Below are 25,958 nucleotides of genomic sequence, written 5' to 3'. Positions count from 1 at the left end.
CGAAAGCAAAAACGATTAGCCATTTTGCTCCCCTCCCTCCTTATTCCGAGTGAAGCAATTTGCATCTCTTGTACTTACAGACGGAGACGATTTCCGTTATTCTAAACTTAATCGAAGTACAGTCAAACTGACACAAAATCATCTATAACACCTAAACCCATCTCGGTGTTAACTTCAACGTCGTCATACATAGCTGGATGTCTTTAATTATACCAGCACTGAGAATCATTTCGAAGTTATAGTTTTTTCCAAAAAGTGTATTGGCTTTCGTTGTTTCAACACAACTCAACATGTAACAAACAGTCAACTTAAAAACGAGTGCAATTGACATCTCAAGATATACGCTGTTGGGAAGCGACCAAACAAGCGCAGTCTGGAGGAAATTATTGATTTGTACTCCCTTGATTTGTCAAGTAGTTCGTTTAGAAAGGGAGATAATTCTGTTTACTCACGTTCTTGGACCATTTTGCGGCAGACGGTGTACGTCTTGTTACCCTCAAGGAAATCACACCTCTGCTTGTACATATATTGTTTTTCTTCCGGCAAGTTCCTACAATCATCGCCGTGAAGATAGGAATTACAGATGAAACACTCGATGGCGAGTCCTGAAACAGAAACAAACACAGTCAGGTGGCGCTGACCCGGCTGAGAATGTAAAGTCGTGGACCATTTTGGCAATATCCCCTGCATGATCTGCACGTGCACTTTTGCTCAGCACGTGCAACGTCTGGTATTTCCGCCTGGTGAGGACTGAAGGCACCACAACATAATAGAGAACTCCCAAGGCTGCTGACATTTCGGCTCAGAGTGTTTAGTTCAAGCATTATGTTTTGGGCTTTCAATGTATAACAAGATGGTAATACTTGCACTGAAATGTGTTGGAAAAGATTGTATACAATTCCGAGATTATACAGTAAAATGTTGTTACTACAGACGACTACATTCTTGGAGCGTCTTCTTGTATTTTGAAGGTTTTCAAGATTCGATACTCCGGAAATTTGTTAATCCGGTCGATTCCTTTTGGAACGGTACCACCTGAAATAACGTCTCTTTATTTCAAGTTATTGGCTAAGAGTCGAAAAAATTAACGTTTGTGGATATGCAACGAATAATCGAAGGCCAATGACCCAAGGTATAAGCTCCCAAGGATCCTGAGTGGAGAAATATAATTGATAGAGTCTGTGCACGAGATTCTGTCGTTTGTCCCCGTTTGGTGTTAACGTCAAGCAACTCGCACATCATATACCTACACAATAACCAAACCAGTAGCATGTTCATGGTGTAAACCATGGTGACACTCAACCATATAGCCGTCTACCTAACATCCCTACAATCCTCATGCAAAGCATTCACAACCATTGAGCATTTTCCAGGCTTTACCAACTGTGCCTGAAAACAAAACGGTATTACAAGCAGAGTTGACTTAACGTTTGGAGTCAACCTGAAGAAAGCAATCACCATAAGTCATTATCTTAAACAGGCATTTGAGAAAATTGGGTCAGTGTGAAGATCCACGTCGCATTATCGATCCCTGTGGGCGAGATATCCTCTCCCCAACTGGGCCCTGGTCCGGCATGGTGTGGTCCGGTTTGGAGCACGGAATGGAAGAGAACCTTGGCGTCGTGACGTCACGAGGAGACGGAGGGGGTGGCACGCAATATCATTCATTAAGTTAATGCCCCAATCCAATCAGTTTGCGGTTATACCCGGTCCTCTGTAGCATCAGTATTGAGTTCCAATGAAACAGTCGCGCCTGATAATGGATTTTGGTTTGTGAAGACAAGATGAAAAGAGTTGGCAAATATTTCAATTGGTGAGCTTTATTGCGTAAGGGGAACTGCAGTGTTGTGTGTACAGAGAATCGTTAGATCGATATCTGTCTGCATTAGCGAAAACAGTCATATTTCTTATAATAATACTGAATAAAAAAGGCTCAACAACAGACGAAAACCAATATAATCGTGGCGTCGTATGTTCAACTGAATAGAACCCGAGACTGATTGTTGATGTGACTGAAACTAGAATTGGTATCAGCTATACGAGTCGTTGTAGATAAAGCCTCTTTTCTAAAAAAAGAAATGAATGAAGTAACGATTGTTATAGGCTATAGGTGTTGACAAACCAATTTATATATATATATATATATATATATATATATATATATATATATATATATATATATATATATATATATATATATATATATTTATATATATGATTTCATAACTTTCATGTTATGTGAAGCCAGAAAACATGGTGGTGAACCTAGTTCTTTTCGAACTTGACTTGATTTCATTTTAGAGAAATTAAAATGACAGTGCATAAAAGACCAAACACCCTCTGGATATTTCTCTAGAAGGCGTTTAGAAGTTGGTGGTTCACAAAAACCACAAATACAAAGTTTGGACACAACCTGTTGTACCTCCGCCAGGTCCTAGCCATACCAACTATAGGTTTTGGTGTCTACATTTCACAACTATTTGGGTAGAATCTAGTATGCTCTTTCTACGACTATTTCAAAGAGCGGCTTGCGACTCTTGCTCAAAAGTTGTTTGATCAAAGTTGCATGCTTCAAGCTGTAAATAGATAATTTGTCATCAGGACATACTCCCATAAACATTGTGTTCCCTGGATATGCTGGCTGCCCTCAAAACTGTATAGTGAAAAAAATATAATAGTTCGGCTTGATTTAAAGCAGTGTCCGAAAAACGACCCTTTCTCCCTGTCTCAATAAATCTCCCCTCCCCGCTGAATATTAAGTGATCGGTCCCAAATAGCCAACGCACATAGACATGCAACAAAGCAGAAACACTTTGAAAATAATCAGCAGAGCAAAACTAACACGATAATGAAATTCTGCTGTCACCACAAATACCAGCACTGAATGATGACTTCATGCAATATGTAAACGTTTTCCAAACAGCTGAATAGTAACATAACCGCTGTTGTATTCCTACACCAATATTTGCTCATCATGTGTGCACAGTGTAGTAATCCATTGTCTATTATTGACGTGATAGTACCGGGTCGACACAGGGATTCATAAACCACAGATGATAATACCCTCCAGAAATACTCTTCAAAGAAGCGTTTATACCGCCCCCCTATCGGTCACGTCTGTGTGTCCCTCCGCGTTACGTCTAACAGCCGTGACACAACAGAAACACCCTTCAAAGTAGTGTTTATACCGCCCCCCCTTTCGGTCACGTCGGTATGTCCCCCCACGTTACGTCTAACCGCCGTGACACAACAGAAATACTCTTCAAAGAAGCGTTTATACCGTCCCCCTATCAGTCACGTCTGTTTGTCCCTCCACGTTACGTCTAACCGCCGTGACACAACAGAAATACCCTTCAAAGTGGCGGTCAACCCCGACTCACTCGGTCAGTTGCATGTGCACCTACAGCAAGATCAGAGTCGCATGTAACAACCACGGCATGTGATTCCTATATGCGATAGCATTATGACATAAGCTACAGAATTCTCGTCATTCGGGGCAGGCTGACACCGTGCTGCCAGTTCCTCAGACTCTGGGGGATCAAATAACAAGAAAAGGGCAATAGAACGACTCGGCATCAATAGCTCATCTCGCTAAGGACTGAACAAAGCCTCCACTGTATGGGGTTCCCTCAGTACCTCATTGTATACAATTTGAATATCATATACATTCAAACCGCATTCACAACCTGATTTATGTCTGACTTGAGTGTCTCCGAAGAATCGTGGAGTTAAATCGTAAACATGTTCTTGGAGAAGCTTTCTTGTATTCATAACCGTCATGAATAAATTCTCTATAGTCGGTAGAACGTATTGATTTGTCTGTGCCTTTTATCTCTGGAAGCTCTGCACCTCCACGCACCCTTTCACCTCCCCCCTCCCCTCTGCCAACCTCATCCTCGCCCACCGCCTTTCACCCCCGCTCCAGTCCCTATGCCCCCTGCCCCCAACCGACTGTCACCCATAGCCACCCTTCCAACCCTACCCTTTACCTCATGCCTTCCACACTATCCCCACCTGCCACACCCACACACCCTCCCCCTCCTTCCACCCTAACCCTTCCCGCCGACCTCCCAATCCTTCCATCCTAACCCCTCCTGCCACCCCCACTCATCTTGTCACCCTCCCCATCCTACCACCATAACCCCTCCTGCCACACCCACTTATCCAGCCACCCTCCCCATCCTTCCACCATAACCCCTCCTGCCACACCCTTTCATCCTTCTATCCTTCCACCATTACCCCTGCTACCACCCCCACACATCCTTCCATCCTCCCCATCCTACCACCATAACCCCTCCTGCCACACCCACTTATCCAGCCACCCTCCCCGTCCTTCCACCATAACCCCTCCTGCCACACTCAGTCATCCTTCCATCCTTCCACCATAACCCCTCCTGCCACACCCACACATCCTTCCATCCTCCCCATCCTTCCACAATAACCCCTCCTGCCACCCCCACACATCCTTCCACCATAACCCCCCTGCAACACCCACTGATCCAGCCACCCTCTCCATCCTACCATCCTAACCCCTCCTGCCACACCCACTGATCCAGCCACCCTCCCAATCCTACCACCATAACCCCTCCTGCCACCCCAACACATCCCTCCATCCTCCCCATCCTACCACAATAACCCCTCCTGCCAGACCCACTCATCCAGCCACCCTCCCCATCCTACCACCATAACCCCTCCTGCCACCCCCACACATCCCTCCATCCTCACCATCCTACCACCATAACCCCTCCTGCCACCCCAACACATCCTTCCATCCTCCCCATCCAACCACCATAACCCCTCCTGCCACACCCACACATCCCTCCATCCTCCCCATCCTACCACCATAACCCCTCCTGCCACCCCAACACATCCTTCCATCCTCCCCATCCTACCACCATAACCCCTCCTGCCACCCCCACACATCCCTCCATCCTCCCAATCCTACCACCATAACCCCTCCTGCCAGACCCACTCATCCAGCCACCCTCCCCATCCTACCACCATAACCCCTCCTGCCACCCCCACACATCCCTCCATCCTCCCCATCCTACCACCATAACCCCTCCTGCCACCCCAACACATCCTTCCATCCTCCCCATCCTACCACCATAACCCCTCCTGCCACCCCAACACATCCTTCCATCCTCCCAATCCTACCACCATAACCCCTCCTGCCACCCCAACACATCCTTCCATCCTCCCCATCCTACCACCATAACCACTCCTGCCACCCCAACACATCCTTCCATCCTCCCCATCCTACCACCATAACCCCTCTTGCCACCCCAACACATCCCTCCATCCTCCCCATCCTACCACCATAACCCCTCCTGCCACCCCAACACATCCTTCCATCCTCCCCATCCTACCACCATAACCCCTCTTGCCACCCCCACACATCCCTCCACCCTCCCCATCCTACCATCCTAACCCCTCCTGCCAGACCCACTCATCCAGCCAACCTCCCCATCCTACCACCATAACCCCTCCTGCCACACCCACTCATCCAGCCACCCTCTTCATTCTTCCACCATAAGCCCTCCTGCCACACCCACTCATCTCTCCACCCTACCCATCCTACCACCATTACCCCTCGCGCCACACCAACTCATCCAGCCACCCTCCCCATCCTACCACCACAACCCCTCCTGCCACCCCCACACATCCTTCCATCCTCCCCATCCTTCCACAATAACCCCTCCAGCCACACCCACACATTCTTCCATCCTCCCCATCCTTCCACCATAACCCCTCCTGCAACACCCACCCCATCCTTCCACCATAACCCCTCCTGCCACCCCCACACATCCTTCCATCCTCCCCATCCTTCCACAATAACCCCTCCAGCCACACCCACTCATCCTTCCATCCTCCCCATCCTACCACCATAACCCCTCCTGCAACACCCACCCCATCCTTCCACAATAACCCCTCCTGCCACCCCCACTCATCCAGCCACCCTCCCCATCCTACCACCATAACCCCTCTCGCCACACCCACTCATCCTTCCATCCTCCCAATCCTTCCACCATAACCCCTCCTGCCACACCCACACATCCTTCCATCCTCCCCATCCTACCACCATAACCCCTCCTGCCACACCCACACATCCTTCCATCCTCCCCATCCTACCACCACAACCCCTACTGCTACTAGCCACTCATCCAGCCACCCTCCCCATCCTACCACCATAACCCCTCCTGCCACCCCCACACATCCTTCCATCCTCCCCATCCTTCCACCATAACCCCTCCTGTGTGTACGACGCATCTAGATGCCCCTAAATTGTAAATGAATTAAGATAGTATCCTCTCACAACACTGTTCTGTTGCATTCAGTATTAATAGAATAATCCGCGCAGTTAGAAGATAAATGTGAGGCCACAAAAATATTTTATAAATTTGCCATTAAATTCATGATCACATCGCACAAAAAGTAAAACAGAAATGTTTTGTCAGTCGGTGTACAGAAGACAGAAACTAGCCCTACTAGTGTATTACACATGCACAAAGGCACTCGACATGCTCGTGTTCGCCGATAAGTCTAAACTCGGAGCCTGAGTCCACTCAATCAGACTGTGGGTACTGGCTTTGGGCTTGTTTCGATAGCAAACAAGGGGATAATTAGATTGGGAGTGATTTGTAAACAAATGCATTCATCTTTGCCAGATGAAACAGGATCAGCATGCTGTGGCTGAGAAGCTGGGAGCATCAGGGGATATGCAGACAGGCCACTTCTGTGTGGCATAGACGCAGGGTTTCACCTTCTCTTCGAGAAACGGTTCATCCATATGCAAGACAGACATCACATACATCGTGATGAACGTGTCGTGCAGGTGTTGGAGTCTGAACCATGTGGTCTCATGTGTCTGTGTACAATCTTCCTAACAATTACCCAAAGGATTGTCTTGCGTTCGGAATGACCAGATGATTCCTTAATATCGGTCGTAGTTCATGTGTTCAATAATTTGCCTAATACTTCACAAAATGCTGGTTATGTCATCATTCAGCGTTCTTTCCTCGTGATGAGACAATACTCCTGTACCGTCCACTAGTCCCAGACTTCTTGTTTTATACTGAAATCTAGTTATGTAATATCTAAACCACTGGACCCTGTAGACTGGCTGTACTTGGATTTGGCTACGATTCGCTCTGTTAATTGTATATTTAAGTGAAACGGCATTCAGGTATTCAGCTGACAGCCCCAATGTCAAGTTTCATGAGTCTCGTATGTAATATGTGGTTGCGTATCTAATGTTCTCAAAGTACATAGAAGCATATATAAGAACTGTTCGTAATGCCAGCCATGTAAAGTACACTGATATGTTACTGTAGAAAACATCATTGAATCATAGATTCAATACTCATGTGTTACTGAAGGATGCAACTTTGAACCATGTATTAGCTATTCCATGCTTCAGTGGAAAACATCCTTGTATCATGTAATAAATACTACCATACTTCTGAGGAAAACACCCTTGAACCATGTATTATTATTACCTTGCTTCTGTAGAAAACACCCTTGAATCATGTATTAAATACAACCATACTTCTGTGGAAAACACCCTTGAATCATGTATTATTATTACCTTGATTCTGTAGAAAACACCCTTGAATCATGTATTAAATACAACCATTCTTCTGTAGAAAACACCCTTGAATCACGTATTAAATATATGTTCTATCATACTTCTCTGGAAGCTTTTTTAAAACATGTAATATAATCACCATGCTTCTGTGGAAAATATCTTTGAACCATGTATTCATTACTGCCATGCCTCCGTGGAAAACACCCTTGAGCATGTTGAATCATGTATGAAATACTACTCTGTTACTGAAAAAAACCAATATTTGAACAATGGATTAATGTGGAAAACACATTTACACCATGTATACAATACGGTTATGTTTCTTTATGATACACATGTACCTTTAAACCGTTGATTAAACACTGATAGCTTTCTGTAGGAAGACATAAGGCGACAATTTCACGACATCACATGCCCCACAAGTGTTAGGGGGACTCTTGGGCGCGATAAGCTATCAAGTGAACCATCGGTGTGTCTCAGTGTATATCTCTGTTCAGAGAAGATACGATGCACTACACTCGAAACTAAAATAAGGAAGTTACCCATCGGGTCCAAACTGAAAGGAGACCCGAATGCACCTTCCTGATAAACATACATTCCAGCCTTGTCATGTCTTTGAACATCTTGCATCGACACAGCCGGTGCATTCATTTACGTGGACAATGATGCAATGGTATGGGCTGTTCTAACCTAAAGTAGCATAGTGCAAATTAGTAATTATATCGCTTCCTGCAAATTGTTAAAAAAATCACCTAGCCAAAGAAACAAAATGTACATAAAACAACATCAGGAGTTGATATGTAGGGGGGATATGTCATCTCCTGATGACTCTTGTCTGGTACAACTCGGGAAAGGAGCTTCGCTGGCGACTTATACCTCACGTTAGGCTCATTGCCATTTTATACCTTCAGTTCAGTGAAGAAGAAAATAATTCTGTTCAGCATTTTTCAAATCTCAAAGGTACCATTAGTTGACCACAAGACAGATCTGTTATAGCAAGTTTCATCGAGACATATTCAACAGTTTTGGAGTTCTGTACCGGAAACGAGCACTACCCTATTTTCCGTAAAGTCCAACTTGTCGTCATGAAAACATAAAACAATATAAAATAATATACATTTCAAATCATCATAAGGCACCAGTTCACCACTAGACTGATCTGTTATAGCAAGTCTCATCGAGAAATATTCAACAGGCACTTTCCTCATTTTCAGTATAAGTCCAACTTGTCATGGAAACAAAAAAATATATAAAATAAACATCCCAAATCACCAAAAGGCACCAGTACCCCACTCGACTGATCAACACAGAAATCAACAAGAAATATTTAACGGTTTGGGAGGCTGACAGACGGACGGACATGTACAATAAAACACTTCTTATATTCGTGTTCCGTGACTATCTTGACGTTGATCGGAATAATGGATGAATGAGGCCCCCGTGAAGGGAACGCCCAATTGCTCCTAAGGCAGCCGGTACAACGAAGTATTGTGTAGTGTACATGTATTACAAGAACATTAATGTTCATAGCAAGAGAAAATGGTTAGTCGTGTCGATTCTGCAGCAGGAATTTTCAATGAAGTTTCAAATGATCCAACATGGTCCAGTTAGACTTAACATACTGACAAGCGGCATTATCTCTCTTCAAGGTTTCTGACAGGAGACTCCAGGCGTTCAGAGACCCTGTTGACAATAGTCAACACGGAACGCTCTGTATGCTGGGAAACCTGATGAAGACCCTACTGCATCATGGGACGGATCTGATTGATCGTCTGCTCCCCTTCGACCAGCCGACCAGTTTGAATGATACATCTCTCGATCTAAACCCCGGCGAGCTCTGCCACGTGATTGCTGACTTCACCTCCACAGTGGTGCAATCATCACGTGACGACTTCAATCATCAGTTACCCAGTGTCACTGCACTCGCTCCTACAGAAATTGCCCATTAAGCATGTTTTCCAATGACCCATTGACTCTGCCAGAACGATTTAATGGTAGCCCGTCTATAAAGCACTGATGTGTTCTCTCCATGTGTGGTTATTCTGTACCAAAGTACTGCATGTATAGCTACTGGTGAAGCTGTTTGAAACTTTGCTTTTATGTTGAATCATTTGATGCTGCATTCCCCACAGTTTCTACTCCGCACGCATGTCTCATAGACAGTAGACACTTTAGACCTAAAAATCACGTTTTGATTCGTGCAAGGTATCCCGATACCTGTGTCCTTAAACGAAATTATATGCAAGTCACTTATTAGAATGACTACATCAATGTCCTTTTATCCATACGAGGATGTTCTGTAAATACCAGCCAGTAACACTTTATACACTTGAAATAGCAGCCTAGCTTTGAGGTAGTGTTGCTGAATGAGCAATCAATGCGGACATCCGGGGCTTTATTGATATCTCCACAGCCGACACTTTACATCTTAACATGCATGAGTAATCCCCAGTATCCCAAATCATTACTAACAGAAAAAAGAACATGTTGAGCCGGTAGGGTGGTGGTGGATGTGGTGCCTGGCCAACTCTCCACCACCCGGTGTCATCCTCAATATATGGGGTCAGTGTTGGAATCTTGTTCTTTGTTCCAGGGGGTGGATGTGCAAATTGGTTTAAGGATCGAATACGTATATTACCTGAAGGTTTTGTGTGTGTTAGAGTTAGAAGTGATCCATCCATACAACTGTGATCATTAAGAGCCTACATTGCACTCGGTAACGGTGACAGGTGTGCCATTCAATGTGTGTGGTACCATGTCAATTATGTTGCGATATCCAGTGATTGCGTGTGGGTGATTATGTGTATGTGTATGTGTTGAGGGCAATTTAAATGAGATTCAACGTCCACTGTATAGGATTGAATGTCATCCGAGTGTGAGGGATTGAATGTCATCCGAGTGTGAGGGATTGAATGTCATCCGAGTGTGAGGGATTGAATGTCATCCCAGTGTGAGGGATTGAATGTCATCCAAGTGTGAGGGATTGAATGTCATCCAAGTGTGAGGGATTGAATGTCATCCCAGTGTGAGGGATTGAATGTCATCCCAGTGTGAGGGATTGAATGTCATCCCAGTGTGAGGGATTGAATGTCATCCCAGTGTGAGGGATTGAATGTCATCCCAGTGTGAGGGATTGAATGTCAGTGGGATGTGTGTGAGTCCGTGTCCGTCAAGTGTGTGTGGATTCAATGTCAATCCACTCTTATCAAGTGATACTCATATGAATATTAATACACAAAGTTCGTTGTCAATGCCAATCGTCTCACCACGTCACCCACGTACACCAAAAGACCCGAGTTTCAAATAGACGCTGTACCTCCAATAGACGCTGGTAGACCAATAGACACGTGTTTCAAATAGTCGCTGGTTTGCCAATAGACCCGAGATTCCAATAGAGTTCCCCAATAGACAATGTACCTCCAATAGATCCGAGATTCCAACAGAGTTCCCCAATAGACAATGTACCTCCAATAGATCCGAGATTCCAATAGAGTACATCAGAAGATGCCGCATGTCCCATAGACCCGAGATCCAAATAGAGTACCTCAACAGACGCCGAACCTTCCATCGACTCGAGTTCTTAATAGAGTACCTCAATAGACGCCGCACCTCCGATCGACCCGAGTTCCCGATAGAGTACCCCAATAGACGCCGCACCTCCCATCGACTCGAGTTCTCAATAGAGTACTTCAATAGACGCCGCACCTCCCATCGACTCGAGTTCTCAATAGAGTACCTCAATAGACGCTGCACCTCCATTACACCCTAGTTTTCAATAGACGTTGGTACACCAATAAACAGATATCGGAGATACCATTGGTCTCGAGCTTCCACTAGAATCTGGATCAAAACTAAATTGCAAAGAAAAAGGCCTTGTTTCTCAAACATGCCGCGTCAAAAGCAAATTGAGTGAGTAACCGGGTCGAGTAGTCAGTAAATTAACGTCGGGTCATTATAATATCATAGTCAATACGCTACTTCCCTTCCCTGTAACCTTGTCCCCACACATGCATATTTTAAAGTCTCTTTCACTCCAGTACCAATGTATCCACGGTTTTATCGACATCGTCAATGACAAGTGAAGTTCTACCGATTTTATACATTTGACCACAGCAGAAATCTACAAAGAATAACGGCGAAAAAAGAAAAAGATGTAACGAAAAAACAACAAGACAACTCTACTTTGACCTTATCACTTCCTGAAACTGAAATACACTAAAACACATAATCATCTATCACTAAGCAAGATAAAGGTTAATGCTTCTGTCTGATTATCATATATCTGGTACAAAGTGTGCCAACGGCTGCGTCCTTGTAAAATCTTACTACCAACTATATCCATCTACCGGAATAGCAAATAGTGTTTGGCACCCAATTTGTCATCCCTGCCATTGCCAATCATTACCTACACCGTCTTGTAGAGTGACAATCAAACACCTATTACTGGTCATCCCTTCCATCGTTCTGAACAGGCCGTCATCTGCCCCACGTGAGCGACAGGGCCACACGAGTGCGTGCCGTTACGTGCCAGGTGCTACTGAATCTTCCTCAGCCCAAGTTCCGTCGCTGTTTCAACGTAAATATTTCAATCAACCCACTGGTGGTTTTATATCCACCAGCAACTGCAGCTGCAGGAGGGTCGATATATGTTTACAACTTCGATAATCACTCACTGATTCACGTACGCGCTGGGACTTAATTATTCAGCATTTCAACCGAAATTAACCAGTGCTTTCTTCGGTTACCCTTAATGATATTTCTGTGTAGATAAGCCGTATGTGTCAGTATTTGACAATTGCTGACTGGCTGAGAAGGGGAAGTCGAGTGTGGCGTCACTTCGTCCTTGACGTAATGTCAGGATATGGACCAGCGTGCACCAACTGCACAAACCCAGACAGACATGGATTGACTTATTGTTTGATATTTGGTGAGTACTGAGCAGTTACTGTGGCATGTTATCAACATATCGTGATCCACAGTTACCATTAAAATATGGGATTTAAAACTCGTGTCATGTGAAACCCCGTAAGATCGAAGTCCTGGGACCATTAAAATATCTCGTCGTATCCGTAATTTCGGTACAAGTGCCGACGGTGCACCATGGTGCCTACTCTGCTAGGATCATAAAGTTGCATCGTCTTCATCTTTATAAATGATATATCAAATTCGAATTAACAAGGTTTCACTGTAGACACAACGGAGTTAACTGTGTACATGGCGATAAAATGATACATTATCTCGCAATGTCCTATGGTAAAGTTATTGGCTGCGTCTTCGTCATGTAAAGTTTTACAAGTTAATTATTCACGTTAACGAGCCCCAGAACAGGTGAGGGCGCTATTTCATTACATTATTGAAATTTTATTGTAATTATGCATCTTTGATCTTATTTGAAAGACTCGCAGGTCTTCGAGGCATCCATATTCGCATATTGGAACATAGCTGAAGCAATATGCAAAGGACATTCAGGAACCAACGCTCACGAAATCAAAGTGAAAGTAAGCGATGACATCAGGTGTTGACGACAAGGTTGGGCACCTGCCACTACTAAATGTTAGTTCATCACATTCTTCGCCTTTGCATATTAACGTTATTAATAGTTTAATCGTATTTTATTCTCATGAAAAGGATTGGGCACAAGTTATCACAACTTAGAACGCCCTCTCCCATATATTTACATGTGTGCTTATTTACAATAATTAATACATCAAATGACAGAAAGGAAAGAAATAGAGAAACGTATGTACATTAACATTGCTCACTCGATCCTATTAAGTTTTAACAGAAGTATAGCTTGATAAACCAGTTACAATTCTTGCTGCTTCCAGTTGGAGTCACTCTGCTCTTTGTACAACCGTCCCAAACTTCACATACATATTCAAATCGTGATGTAATAAACAATACATAAATCTTGTTTAACACACTGCAACTGAGCATAAAGCTTTCTGAAAGAATCATCTTTGGTGTAGTTTTAATAATTGAGTCAATATGACATGACCACTTGCCTGACAATATGACTCCCAGATGTTTGTGTTTTAACATTTTCAATGTTTTCATTGTCCTAAACTAATTTCGATGCGGCTCTTTTGAGGAAACATGAATTGATTTTGTTGTGCCGGAATTAACCAGTCTTGAGCCCATTCATTAATTTTGTTTAAATTGGTATTCATAGTAGTTTCTATTCATTCAGTGTTATTGGATGATATGCCCAGGGATATGTCGTCAGCAACAATCTGGTTGAACGGTTCAATTTATCAGTAATATCATTGATGTACACGGGGAACAGGAAACGGCCTAGTAGCGATCCCTTTGGCACATCAGCTTTTAACTCTTCAGGATCAGACGATGTTCCATTTAAAAAGACACGTACGTAATCAACCAGCCACACCAGTAGATGATCGTTTACCCCAAAACATAACAATTTATATATAAGCCCACTGTGCCAAACGCTTTTGAAATATCACAGAATACCATACAATATAACTCTTTGTTATCGACTGCTTTGAACACTTGATAATATAATTCCACGAGTTGGTGGACGGTCGAGTGACCAGCTTCGAATCCTGAATCAGTTGATTGAATAAGGTTGTTTAATTTATCATATTCACCTCTTCCATAACATCAAATTTCTCTAGTAAATGATGATTAGGTTGATAGATGTGTTTTCACTGATATATACGTGCCCCTATGATCACTATCTATATTATGGAAATCAATCACTCCAGAATCATCAACAGAAACATCTCCACTTACAGTTATCGGATCTAGTAAAGTACACGCTGTTTTAGAAATCCGAGTAGGTTCATTTTTCAAACTGTGTAATTTTGTTCTGTCTAACAAACCATTAATATGACGATTTCTCGCAGACAAAAGATTTTCATTAACATCTCCAACAATCACTAAATTACATGTATATCGAGCGCATTATCAATACTGTCGTCTAGGCGATTCCAGAAATGATTCTTATCATACTATGGTCTGTACACGAACCCCAATATTAATGATTTAGTGAATATCTGTATTCACATAGTTTCATCAAGAACATTTTCTAATACATTCAATCTTTTATATGCAAACGTTTCATGTACATAAACGATTACCCCTTTCCCAAATGCATTTCTATCTTTTCTTATTGGTTCATGGTAGTTTTGCCATCGATACGCATCATTATTGACTGTATCATCCAAATGCGTTTCAGTGAAACAAACAACGTGAAAATCGGAACAATACTCACTTAGAAAAATTAACTTATAGCGTACACTTCTTGTGTTGAGGTGAAATACTGACACAGATTTCTCGTGCTGCTCATTTTCACGGTTCAGTGAGCCCGGGTTGAGCTCCATGTCCCCGGCAACCTATATATACAGGAATAGCAATAAAACAATATTCGTATAGCCCGCTTTTGTGTGTAAAATACAGAGATATAGAATGAATACACATACTTTTCCCCTCTGTAAGGTATAGATACCTATCAATACATATCGTACGTGAATAACGTCTATGAGTCAGAATTGCATAAAATACATTGATGTTGCTCTTTAGTGTGTATAAACTATGGTGGAAGGGGATCCTGCACACAGCGCATAGGCCACGGATAAGGTGAAGGCAAGTTTGACTCCTGAGAGTTTCTGGGGTGACGGCCGTGCCCTACATTGTACAACGAAGACGCATGTGATGGCTCCGTTCACCAAGCAGTGGCTGTGTATCCGATAGAATAGAGCCGATGGGAATAGAGCCAAACTTGGAGCCAAACTTGCAGCTTGGCTTGTATGGTCCCTACTGAGCTGAGAGCGCAAAATGAAGCACACTGGTCCGTTGACCAGGTTAATAACATGACGCTATGAGCATTCGTTGTGCGGAACGTACACAACATACATACATGTCACATTTACTTTACATACGTGATTAACAGTCAAGTATAATCTTTAAGGTATCCAATACTTCGATGTTGAGCAATGGCACCAGGAATAATGTTAATTACCAGTGATGCCAGAATCATGCAGAAGTATTCGTGAGATCTATCTGAGAACTGATAGAAATAATTCAATCCCCTACACTGAAATCTCGTTTACTCGAACTATTTGACGTTTAAAGAATGTAATTGTATGATTCTTGCAGAAATAATGGCCATATATCGACACTCCGCTTTTTTTCGAATTACGTATAGGACAATGCATTTGATATGGTTCCTACGACTTCGAGTTAACGAGTTTTCGCCTGATACAACGAACACTATGAAATTTTATTATCCGGAAGATCTTGAACGATCCTGTGTCTTGATATTAACACTCCGCTTGTCTCCAGCCACGGATAACTCGATAACACCATGGATAAAACCAGTGGAATTCCAGTTAATGTGTTTTTTCTGTATGTTCAAACGCCTTAATTTCACCATAATAATTGCGTTGGTTATGACGAGTTGAATAGCAATCGATGAGTTTTGATACAAATGTTGAAAACACTCATTAGGAAGTATAAAATCATCAATACCCACTAATTTCATCAAATAGCTGATGAGATCGATAACTTAGTGTCGGGGCTAGTGACGCGTTTAAACTGAAACATGCCATCATCCAACTCCATAAAAGGACTCGTATTTTAAGCCCCTATCTGGTAGTTATAACGACGGATCGTCAATTCAACCACATGCTTATAGATAAACAAATCAGAACATGCAGGAAACAATCCAAAGTTAACAATAGCTTACTTTTACATCTGTTACGAGATGTTATGATATATTCTAAAGATAAGGAAAACTATCATATCTAAGGAAAACAACTTCAATGTATCTTTGAAACGTATTTATAGGTGTGTCATAATTTTAAAAATACCTTAATACTGTGATTAGCGTGCATTTTTTCCATCAAAGACAACTCATGGCGTGAGTTGGACTTTGTTACATATCTCAACCAGACTCTTTGATATCGTTCACAGGCTTGTCGAAGTTTAATACGGGAAACGAAATTACGCGACCAAAATAACTTGAAGACTTAACTGATTCTAGTTGCCGGCCTGAAGGATAAACAATCTACTAGGCACTTTCAGCGGGATATACCGCGACCTCATCTCAAACGATGTCAAAACGATCTTAAAACAGCATTTCTGCCTTGAGGGATGAGGTTGTGAAATCAAACATTGCGACAAATGTAAAAATGGTAAATTAAGCTTTTGAAGACGTGATGTGGATGTGAAGACAGCACCACAATGCCGTGTAATTGCTGACACCATATGGAGGAAGTGTTTATCTGTCTTGAAAAAAAACCTTCTTGCCAACTGTATATACAATTGCTAGTGTTCCTTCCCACACATCAAATGATTGTTAGAAAACTTTACTCTAGGAAGACGAGCTTCACGTCGATTGAAAAGCCACTGTTTGTGTTGATACTCTCGAAGAGAAATGGCGATTTGCTTCATTTCAGTACATCTGGCTTTTGTAGTGAGTGGGTGAGTTTGGTTTTACGCCGCTTTTAGCAATATTCCAGCAATATCACGGCGGGGGACACCAGAACTGGGCTTCACACATTGTCCCCATGTCGGGATTCGAACCCGGGTCTTCGGCGTGACGAGCGAACGCTTTAACCACTAGGCTACCCGACCGCCCCTCTGGCTTTTGTAAGGTATAAAATCTCGTGGCATGAAAGCTATGCATATTTTATCGGCAAAGGCTGCTTTAATGTAGAGAGGCGCATGCCATAGAATAAGTCTCGATTTACAAAATGAAATGATTCAGGGAATATGTTCATTTGCCAAATGCATTAAAATCATCCCTTTCCGAAACATTTTATTTTTGTTGCAGTTTGTTGTTTTCGTTGTTTACGTTTTATAATTAAATACTAACCGAACCGATCTACAACGAAATATTTTTGTCCATGAGACTTTTAATATGAAGTACATATTAAACTTTTGAAACATACCTAATAGTACGGAGTTTAGTTTTCGGGATGTTATTTATACCTGTAGGAGCACTATACGTTCAGTCGAATTTCGACAACTTCGCCGTCCTATAGAACTGTGGCATAAATGGACGTTACTTTAAATACAGATCCAAGGAAAACAAGCGAATGACTTGGATTTGACGCCCTTCGAGCATCATTCCATGCGTTATCACGACAGGATACACCAACAATAGAGCACTGTAGCTGCTTAAAGTCGGGATGGAATGCTGTGAGCAAGTCTTAAAGACACCACGACTTGCATTATTCTTACATCTCAATAGTCATTGTAGTGTGAGAGATGTAAAATGGCATACGGACAAAGGAACAAAGCGCTACGAATATGTAAATATGAGCTAAAAATAGGCTTCACATACTTTTTCATGTCTCTTAATCCATCACCTCCAAAAAGAAACAAATGTGGTGACTGGTGCCAAATGTCTCAATCAGCAATGCGTCAAAACACCATACAATTTGGAATTTGGACAAATTCCATTGTCCTTGGGAACTTCACAAAGGATATCAACGGAGTTAAAAAAATATTACGCATTATATCATAATGATAGACAGAAAATATAAAAGATTCTGAAACTATTAGAAAATAGTATAAATTGAAAAACACATCACGGTATACATAATTTCTATCGTATTATTTGAAGTGGCATATCCCAAAATGTTTGTCCTTGATGGTAAATACACCATTAGGCCCTAAACCCGATCCCGCTTTCAAAGACACGGTTAAGTACTATATATAATACACCATGAACTCTCTTTTGTACTCTTCAACAAGCCATGTCAACATCCACTTCCATCCACGGAGTGCCGATGCTCCTTCAAGTGCAGAAGAGCGTGTGACGCGAGTCCCCCGACAACCAGCCGGGGGCGGCTATTGAGAGCACAGCCATAAGCCTTGGATCTACTGCAGGTCAGCTAGAAATAAATAGCAAGACTATTTTCATAAACTGCTTAAATTATCGAATAATTCTTCAAATAAACAGTTGTGTTGAAAGCGAGGGCGACAGGACAATATTTACTTATGCTAAGAAGTTCAATATATATTGAGCCTCTCGCTGAGAGTCCCCCATAGCGGGAACAGATCGATAAAAAGGAAAATTGGCTTCCGTGGTTACAGTAAAATCAGTTGGTGCTAAAAATAGGCGGAATCGACCAAACAGAAGAGTTAAATATGGCCGAAGTTAAGAATTCTCTGCCGGGCACTTCAAATCCAACGAATGATTGCAAGAAAACCATGATTGGTTAGCAATATGTGTAGGGCCTACAGCAGGTGTCCCTCCCCGTCTCTCCCACCACTGTGGTATCCGTGGGTCTATAGATGTTGGTAAAACACGTGTGTTGTTGTCCAGGGAGGTGTGATTCACGCCCTCTCTGTGCCCACAGAACCATCACTGCCTCAGCTAACACAGACTTCAGCAGTCATGCAGGTCGCTCGCTTCCTCTCTCGTTACAGATCACCACATCTCACCTTGTGGCCGTTTGTTACCTTCATCCTGTTGATTCGTTAGACGGAGTTATGTTAAAACATGACTGAATTACGATACAAGGGATTCCAAACAATGAAATGAAGTCTCATTTATTTAAAGATGAAAAAAATGATCATATTAGGATAATTGCATTGCATTGTTTGAAGATCGTGATGATTTTGTAATCAGACGTTAGATGCCCCTTGTAGCCCGTCTCCACCACTTACAAATATTCTATATGAGTATTTCAAAGCGTAAGTATTTTCAAAACGGCCTTTTTAACAGTAGCTCCCCAAAAAGTTGGTGTAAAATGTCAACGACATATTATTAACGCAACGGTTACATATAACTATGAGTGGTGACATTTGCCCCATAACTGGTTTTAATGTGCTATGATCGTAATCATTTAAGTCGCATCTACGATGCCATAAACGGCCAGATCCTGTACAAAACTACGCTACATTATATCTAATGTTTGATGAACTCCACTTACCATTGTCTCGGTCAACAAGCAGTCAGTCAATATGACAGTAGCTTTCAAGTTAATAACAACGAGATGAATCCGTTTGAAGCTGCATCCTCCTGACATTCATACCATGACGTGCTCTTGCCAAACTTGCATTGCTAGCAACACAATCATTCGTTATTAGCCTCATCTCATCGTTTTCGCGGCCTCTGTATGGGGATCATATCGCTTTGTGGCAATTCCCGCCTCTGTTGTGTATATTGGGTACTAATCTATTAGATCTCGTCCATAGTAGGGATGGCGGGAATACCCAACTACGTCCCACTGTTCATGTATGTCGTAAAACGAGACCAAAATGGTCTGAAGGGTAAGACAGATTGTGTGGTCTGGTTGTGTTTATCATTTGCTGGTTTGGCTGATCTTGATTCGGTTACTTACAGAGAGCCTGACATAGCATTAATATTGCTGACTGCAACATTCCTTATTCATTCATCAGATACCAGAGACATCACGAAATGTAACATAACAAACTACCCCGTTATAAAGAATATCATGCAATATGAACGTTAGCTCGTTATAAAGGGGACGATAGATAAACATTGAAAAGAACGGAGTTTCGAGACTCGGATGTATTCGAGATATACAATCACGAGATTACGAGTGAATCGTACTGTGTTTCCGCGTTAGTGTGGACATAAACAATAAGGTGGAAAGTCAGCCTTCTCAAGACTTTCGTATTTAAACATCTTTACATATACAAATGATCGGTACTTATATATACGTCTTTGTTCGTACCAAGGATTCGTTAATCTGACAGTTTCACTTGGAAAGGCATCATTGGATTAACGGGGTCTGTATAAACACGAATGCCGCGACTATTGGCATCTGGAGTATTCGGACTATTTCCCCGGCCCATCAGGTACTTGGAGAGAATCGATGCATTGCCAAATGCCTATGTAGAGAGCTACATATTCTCTATTATTATTACAAACGCATTCTGTTCCGTCTTAGCCACGTGATTTATGTGACTTATGTAAGACTTGGCGTCGGGGTATGACGTTGCCATCCAGAGTGTGGGATGGCAAGCAGACAAAGTGTCGGCGTGTAAATTCCTGACACAGTAACGGTACTAAGCGACGGTTTGTTTACAGCTTCTAAAAAGAGGCAGTGTCTTGAGTGCCCGTCGCCAACTACAACGACTCCTCCGTATGACGCAGCAGTCTCGTGCCATAAGGATGTTGCTCTACGGTTCCAGTGCTAAATCGTGAAATTACTCCCCGGAAGCAGCGTCTCCTACGCTCTAGTTAGCATCGGTTGTGGAGTAAAATTGTCCCATAAATATGCTTGTAAATGCTACTTAACATAACTTTAGTAATGCCTTTGAGCAACGTTACAAATATCATGCTTCTATCTGAAAATGACATGCAACAAATCCATGTGATATTTGTTTGGCATGTAAACATGGAAATCACATAATAATGCACACTATGTCAATTATTAGGCTCGGGATATACATGGTACTAAGCTAATATAGAACTTGTTGCATTCAGGTTTATAAGGCCAGTCAACAAGCTAATGGAGGGTTAATGTGATATCGTATTGTTGTGCTTCTGACTGTGAAAAGTGTCAACCTGTATTTATGAGTGATGGTCGTGACAATAAAACTCAACATAGTATATTTTAATGAAAGAGCGTATTATATGACGGTATTCCAAACTACCACGCTCTGTGATATTTAGGTACATGTCACGGAGAAGTATTCCAATCTCAGATACATTCTCCCACATATCAACATGAAAATGTAATAAAACATGCGTCCAATGATTCAGCCGACTCGAGGAATCAGGTCAGCAGATTTAGGGCTGATGACTCACAATCTGAGGCGAAGAGGACCCTCCCAGAATTACATGAACACCCAGAGGATGGATACAGCAGCTAGGCGGCACCAAAGAATCCCGGGGTGAGCCAGTTGCTCGACGAGGGGACCTGCATTTAGCCCCGGGGTGAGCCAGTTGCTCGATGTGGAGACCTGTGTATACACCGAGCCCATTGACAACATCCTACATCCTATCGTGCTTCTTCTGATTGCGACCAGATGTACATTAGGAGTCCACGCATAGATAAAACAAGGTCTTACTCATACCACGCCCACTTCAACCACATGTCAGTTCCAGCCTGCTATCACATCAATTTTATTGCTGCTATGGGAATAACCTTTCTCTTGTTTCCACGGACTGAATACAATCAATATATGTATATACATATCACCTCTGTTTGCTTTGGGGACATTTAAATTTAATATCCATGGGTTTAATCGTCATCTTCGTTCATACATTGCAACGTCAATGCCGGATATACATGTTAACGCCAACGTCATTGTCATGGATACATCCCAACGTCAACGTCATAGTATGATTTTAATGCCAACGTCAATGACATAGACCGTTTTAATGTTAATGACAGACAAGTTTAAAAATCAATGGCACATTACATTAAAACATCATTGTCAAAGACAATAACATTCAAGTTTGTATTTTTGTGTAATTCATGTCTTTCTTTCTTTGTTTGTTGTTTAACGCCGCACTCAACAATATTCCAACTATATGACGGCGGTCTGTAAATAATAGAGTCTGGACCAGACAATCCAGTGATTGACATCGTGAGCAACATAATTGGGATCGATGACATGCATCAACCAAGACAGCGAGCCTGACCACTCGATCCCGTTAGTCGCCTCTTACGACAAGCATAGTCGCCTTTTACGGCAAGCATGGGTTGCTGGAGAACTATTCTACCCCGGATCTTCACGGAATGTAATTCATGTAGTCGCATATAATATTGAAGACCATTGTACAGAAGAGTGATATAAAATTGACGTTGTGGGCCATTGCCTTTGTTGTTACACTTGCAAATAATCCATGAATAGTGCGTTTTAAAATATCTCGCTACAAATGTTCCACCTGATATGAATATAAAGGTTCTAACATGTATTAATGACAATGCGCCGCCGCTTACCACCATCAACCCAGACATAAATTCCGACTGTGGCAAAGTCAATAACCTAGTGATGCAGACCGCAGCCGTTTGACACTGTTAAAGGAAATACGAATTGATTTTCTTAAAGTCTCGCTGACCACAGTAGCAGTGAATCTCACGACGTTTCATCTGTTATTTTAACATCACACATATAATTATATGTTCCTCATCATTTCACACAAAATTAACGAAGACGCCAGTGTAAGCGCTTGTCTCTCCCCGAAAATTCCCCGAGTTATGTAAGCGGCACAGGTACCAAAACCCCTGTAACGTGATCCGTTGCTATCAGTTAATTAAAGTGAACCTATTTGCAGTCACCCTGTAGCCTAACATCGCATTCCCCTTCCAATAACCTACAGAACTTGAGTCAAGGGGACATGACCGACACAGCCCTTCTGACACCCGACCTCACGTGGCGCGGACACTGTGATGGTCATTCCTGCGTTTTTCTCGGGCCCAATTCGTTCGACAGACCTTCCTTGACCTTCGTCCCAATCCCTGGGAGCTGCAGGGGTCCCCAACCACTAAAACCAAATTAACTCTGACCTCCTCCACGACAGGGAGAACAGCATTAATATCGTCTGTCGATTGAACTCAGTCCAATGGTAACCGGTCAATAGCCTACATGAAACACCTTGGTTTGATCGGAAAGTAGACACCAGACAAGAAAGGCTGGATTTAGACGAAATACGTGCTAAATCAGTTGACAGGGTGGAAATGACGATTAAAAAAGCGTAGTGATAAAAACATTGTCTTTTGGGGCGTTTAAAAGACATTAATATCGCCAAAGGAACGCCATAGGAATAAGACGACATGCGGCTGAATCAAGATTGGCAATATATATCAAACTGACGTTTCTGATTAAGCACTGATTCTTACCTTTCTGAATAAACAGGCATACTGCAAGAACAAGCACACACGTCGAGGTAAGCCATTTCTTCGCTGACTCCATTTTCGTTCCTACAGAAATGTCAAAGTAGTACACATCCGGGCATCTAATTAGTGATCTCGGCAGCTGGAACGCTTGATTGCAAACACATCATAGTGCGATCCTAGCAGAGAATTGCAGATGCACACTAGAAACAACCACCGTCTGTCTCACACGCTGCCACAACATGCGAGTATGTCCTCCAGCGCTGACACCGCGCGTTCCGCTCACTCCTCGCACGCTCACGCTCTCCACTACCACGAGAGTCCAACTACCTCCAATGGCGGCCCGCTACTAGCAACATGAGAGACTCGGCTGATATCGAGCGTTAGCGGTTCTGCAGAACGTAATAAGCAGAGAGACCCAACAACTACTGGAGACTGGTGAAACTGCCTAATGGCATTGGCACGAAGGAAGATATAGCAGGCAGCGGTCATCTGGGGCACGGAGACGGCGGACCAATCTTTAATTGTCACTCGCGAGAGGGCTGATCTCTTTGCACTGATTAGAGTTGATGAAATTGACCAGAAGCGGTTTTTGATATTTTTAGACATACATGTTTCCAATATTTGTTTTGGCTGTATTTTTTAAATTTAAACTATGTGAGACATTGCAGAATGATAATTAGTCCAAATGAACCAAGATTAACAAGCGCGTTAACTCAGTGATACATGGTAGGTCAAGGGTGGCGCCATTAGGCAGAAGAGAATCAATTCCATCCCTGCTGAGACCACTTATGTCCTTGTAGTAGGAGATCTTTGGTCTCACCAAACCCTTCATGTGCTTGTTGTTGGCAAATATGGTCACTTATAATTGTAACAAACATCGTGGATCTTTGGTGTCATGGGTTTTTTTGTCGGTTAACCCGTCAAGCAAACTCAACCAGATGTGGTGGCTGCATCATTGTTACGGGGAACCATGTTTGTTCAATCGTTTTAGCTTTTTTTTGGGATTTTTTAGGTGTTCAGGGTTGTTCGTGTTCATATTTTCGTTCTTAGTGTTCTCCGTGTTGGTCTTCTTCTTATAATACTCAGGTCCCGTGAAGATCCGGGGTAGAACAGGTCTTCATCAACCCATGCGTGTCGTAAAAGGCGACGATGCTTGCCGTAAGAGGCAACTAACGGTCAGACTCGCTTACTTGGTTGATGCATGTCATCGTATCCAAATAGCGTGGATCGATGCTCATGATGTCAATCACTTGATTGTCTGATCCAGACTCGGTTATTTAAAGACCCTCGTCACATACCTGGAAACACACAAAACGAAACAATTATACTCCGAATCTTCTTAATGTTCTGTGCGTCTTCTTATTATCCTCACCATTTTCTCCTTATCTTTTGATGGGTTTTTTTATATTATACGCTTGGTCTGCGCAGTGTCTTGTGGGTCTTCTTAATATACCCGAGTCGTCTTCACTCCGGGTCTACTTTGTGTTCTGTTTGTCTTCTTACTAATCTTCTTACAGTACTCTGGGTCTCCTATGTGTACTTGTTGTTTGTCTTCTCGCTAGTCTGAGGGTCGTCATTTTTACACTCAAGTCTTCCACGTGTTCTGTTTGTCTTACATTATAGCTAAAATGGATAGAATTATCATTAAACCGCCCGCATGTTATCAGAAATCGGCGGGCCACTGTAACTTGATAATGCCCTCATATTACTTGACGACGGGCCATTATCACGCCCGTTGTTAGGTGACGTCATAGGGTAGGGGTAGTGACGTCACGTTTAATAGTGACGTCATCTGGTTTGTTCTATGACGTTTCCATGTTTGTAAAAGTGGGTCAGTGACATTCGTGTTGATTGCAGTAAATGTTTCAAAACCGATATTGTTGTTTCCTTTTATTTGATGACAAATTCCATCCATTTTAGCTATAATAACGGTAACGCTATTTTTCAGGGCATTATCATTTGCAGAAGCCCTCGGCCTTTTCAACTGCCCTCCTTCGTCGGGCAGTTAATGGAAAACCTCCGGCTTCTGCAAATGATAACGCCCTGAAAAATAGCGTTACCCTTATAGTACTCAGGGTCTTCTGAGTGTACTAGTTGTTTGTCTTCTCGCTAGTCTGAGGGTCGTCATTTTTACACTCAAGTCTTCCAAGTGTTATGTTTGTCTTCTTACAGTTGTCCGACAGGGTCCTTTCTAGTTCTCGTCCGCCTCCGTTGTCTAGTGGATAGAGCGTCTAAAACAAGGACTGCTTGAGTCGAAGCCCTATAAAACCGGCATAAGCCACACACACACACACACACACACACGCACGCACGCACGCACGCACGCACGCACGCACACACACACACACACACACACACACACACACACACACACACACACAAGGCACCACGCTATATGATGCAATAATCTTGAACGCGACATTAAACCTTATTTTACTTCACCATCGTACTACTCTACGTGACTTCTTACTATACTTCAGGCCTTCTAAGTGCCTTGTTTGTCACCTGCTAGTCTATGGGGTTTCGTACAACACTCCGGGTCTTCTTCGTGTATTCTTCTTCACCTGAACTAGAAATAA

General features: G+C 42.7%; 1 protein-coding gene across 1 annotated transcript in view; it reads right to left on the bottom strand.

The window, feature by feature from the left end:
* Window positions 1-23,905, bottom strand: part of LOC124144578 — a 28,116-nt gene extending 4,211 nt beyond the window's left edge. Inside the window, exons 1-2 of the mRNA XM_046514059.2 lie at window positions 23,383-23,905; window positions 453-605 (exon numbers count right to left, since the gene is read on the bottom strand). Of these exons, the coding sequence (XP_046370015.1) occupies window positions 453-605; window positions 23,383-23,455 (226 nt within the window). The 5' untranslated portion in view covers window positions 23,456-23,905. The remainder of the gene's footprint in view (window positions 1-452; window positions 606-23,382) is intronic.
* Window positions 23,906-25,958: the final 2,053 nt, after the last annotated feature.

Source organism: Haliotis rufescens, unplaced genomic scaffold, assembly GCF_023055435.1.
Source record: "Haliotis rufescens isolate VD_foot unplaced genomic scaffold, xgHalRufe1.0.p SCAF_11, whole genome shotgun sequence".
Classification (NCBI taxonomy): domain Eukaryota; kingdom Metazoa; phylum Mollusca; class Gastropoda; order Lepetellida; family Haliotidae; genus Haliotis; species Haliotis rufescens.
Note: the sequence above shows the minus strand (reverse complement) of the source record. Positions and strands in the feature narration are given on the sequence as shown.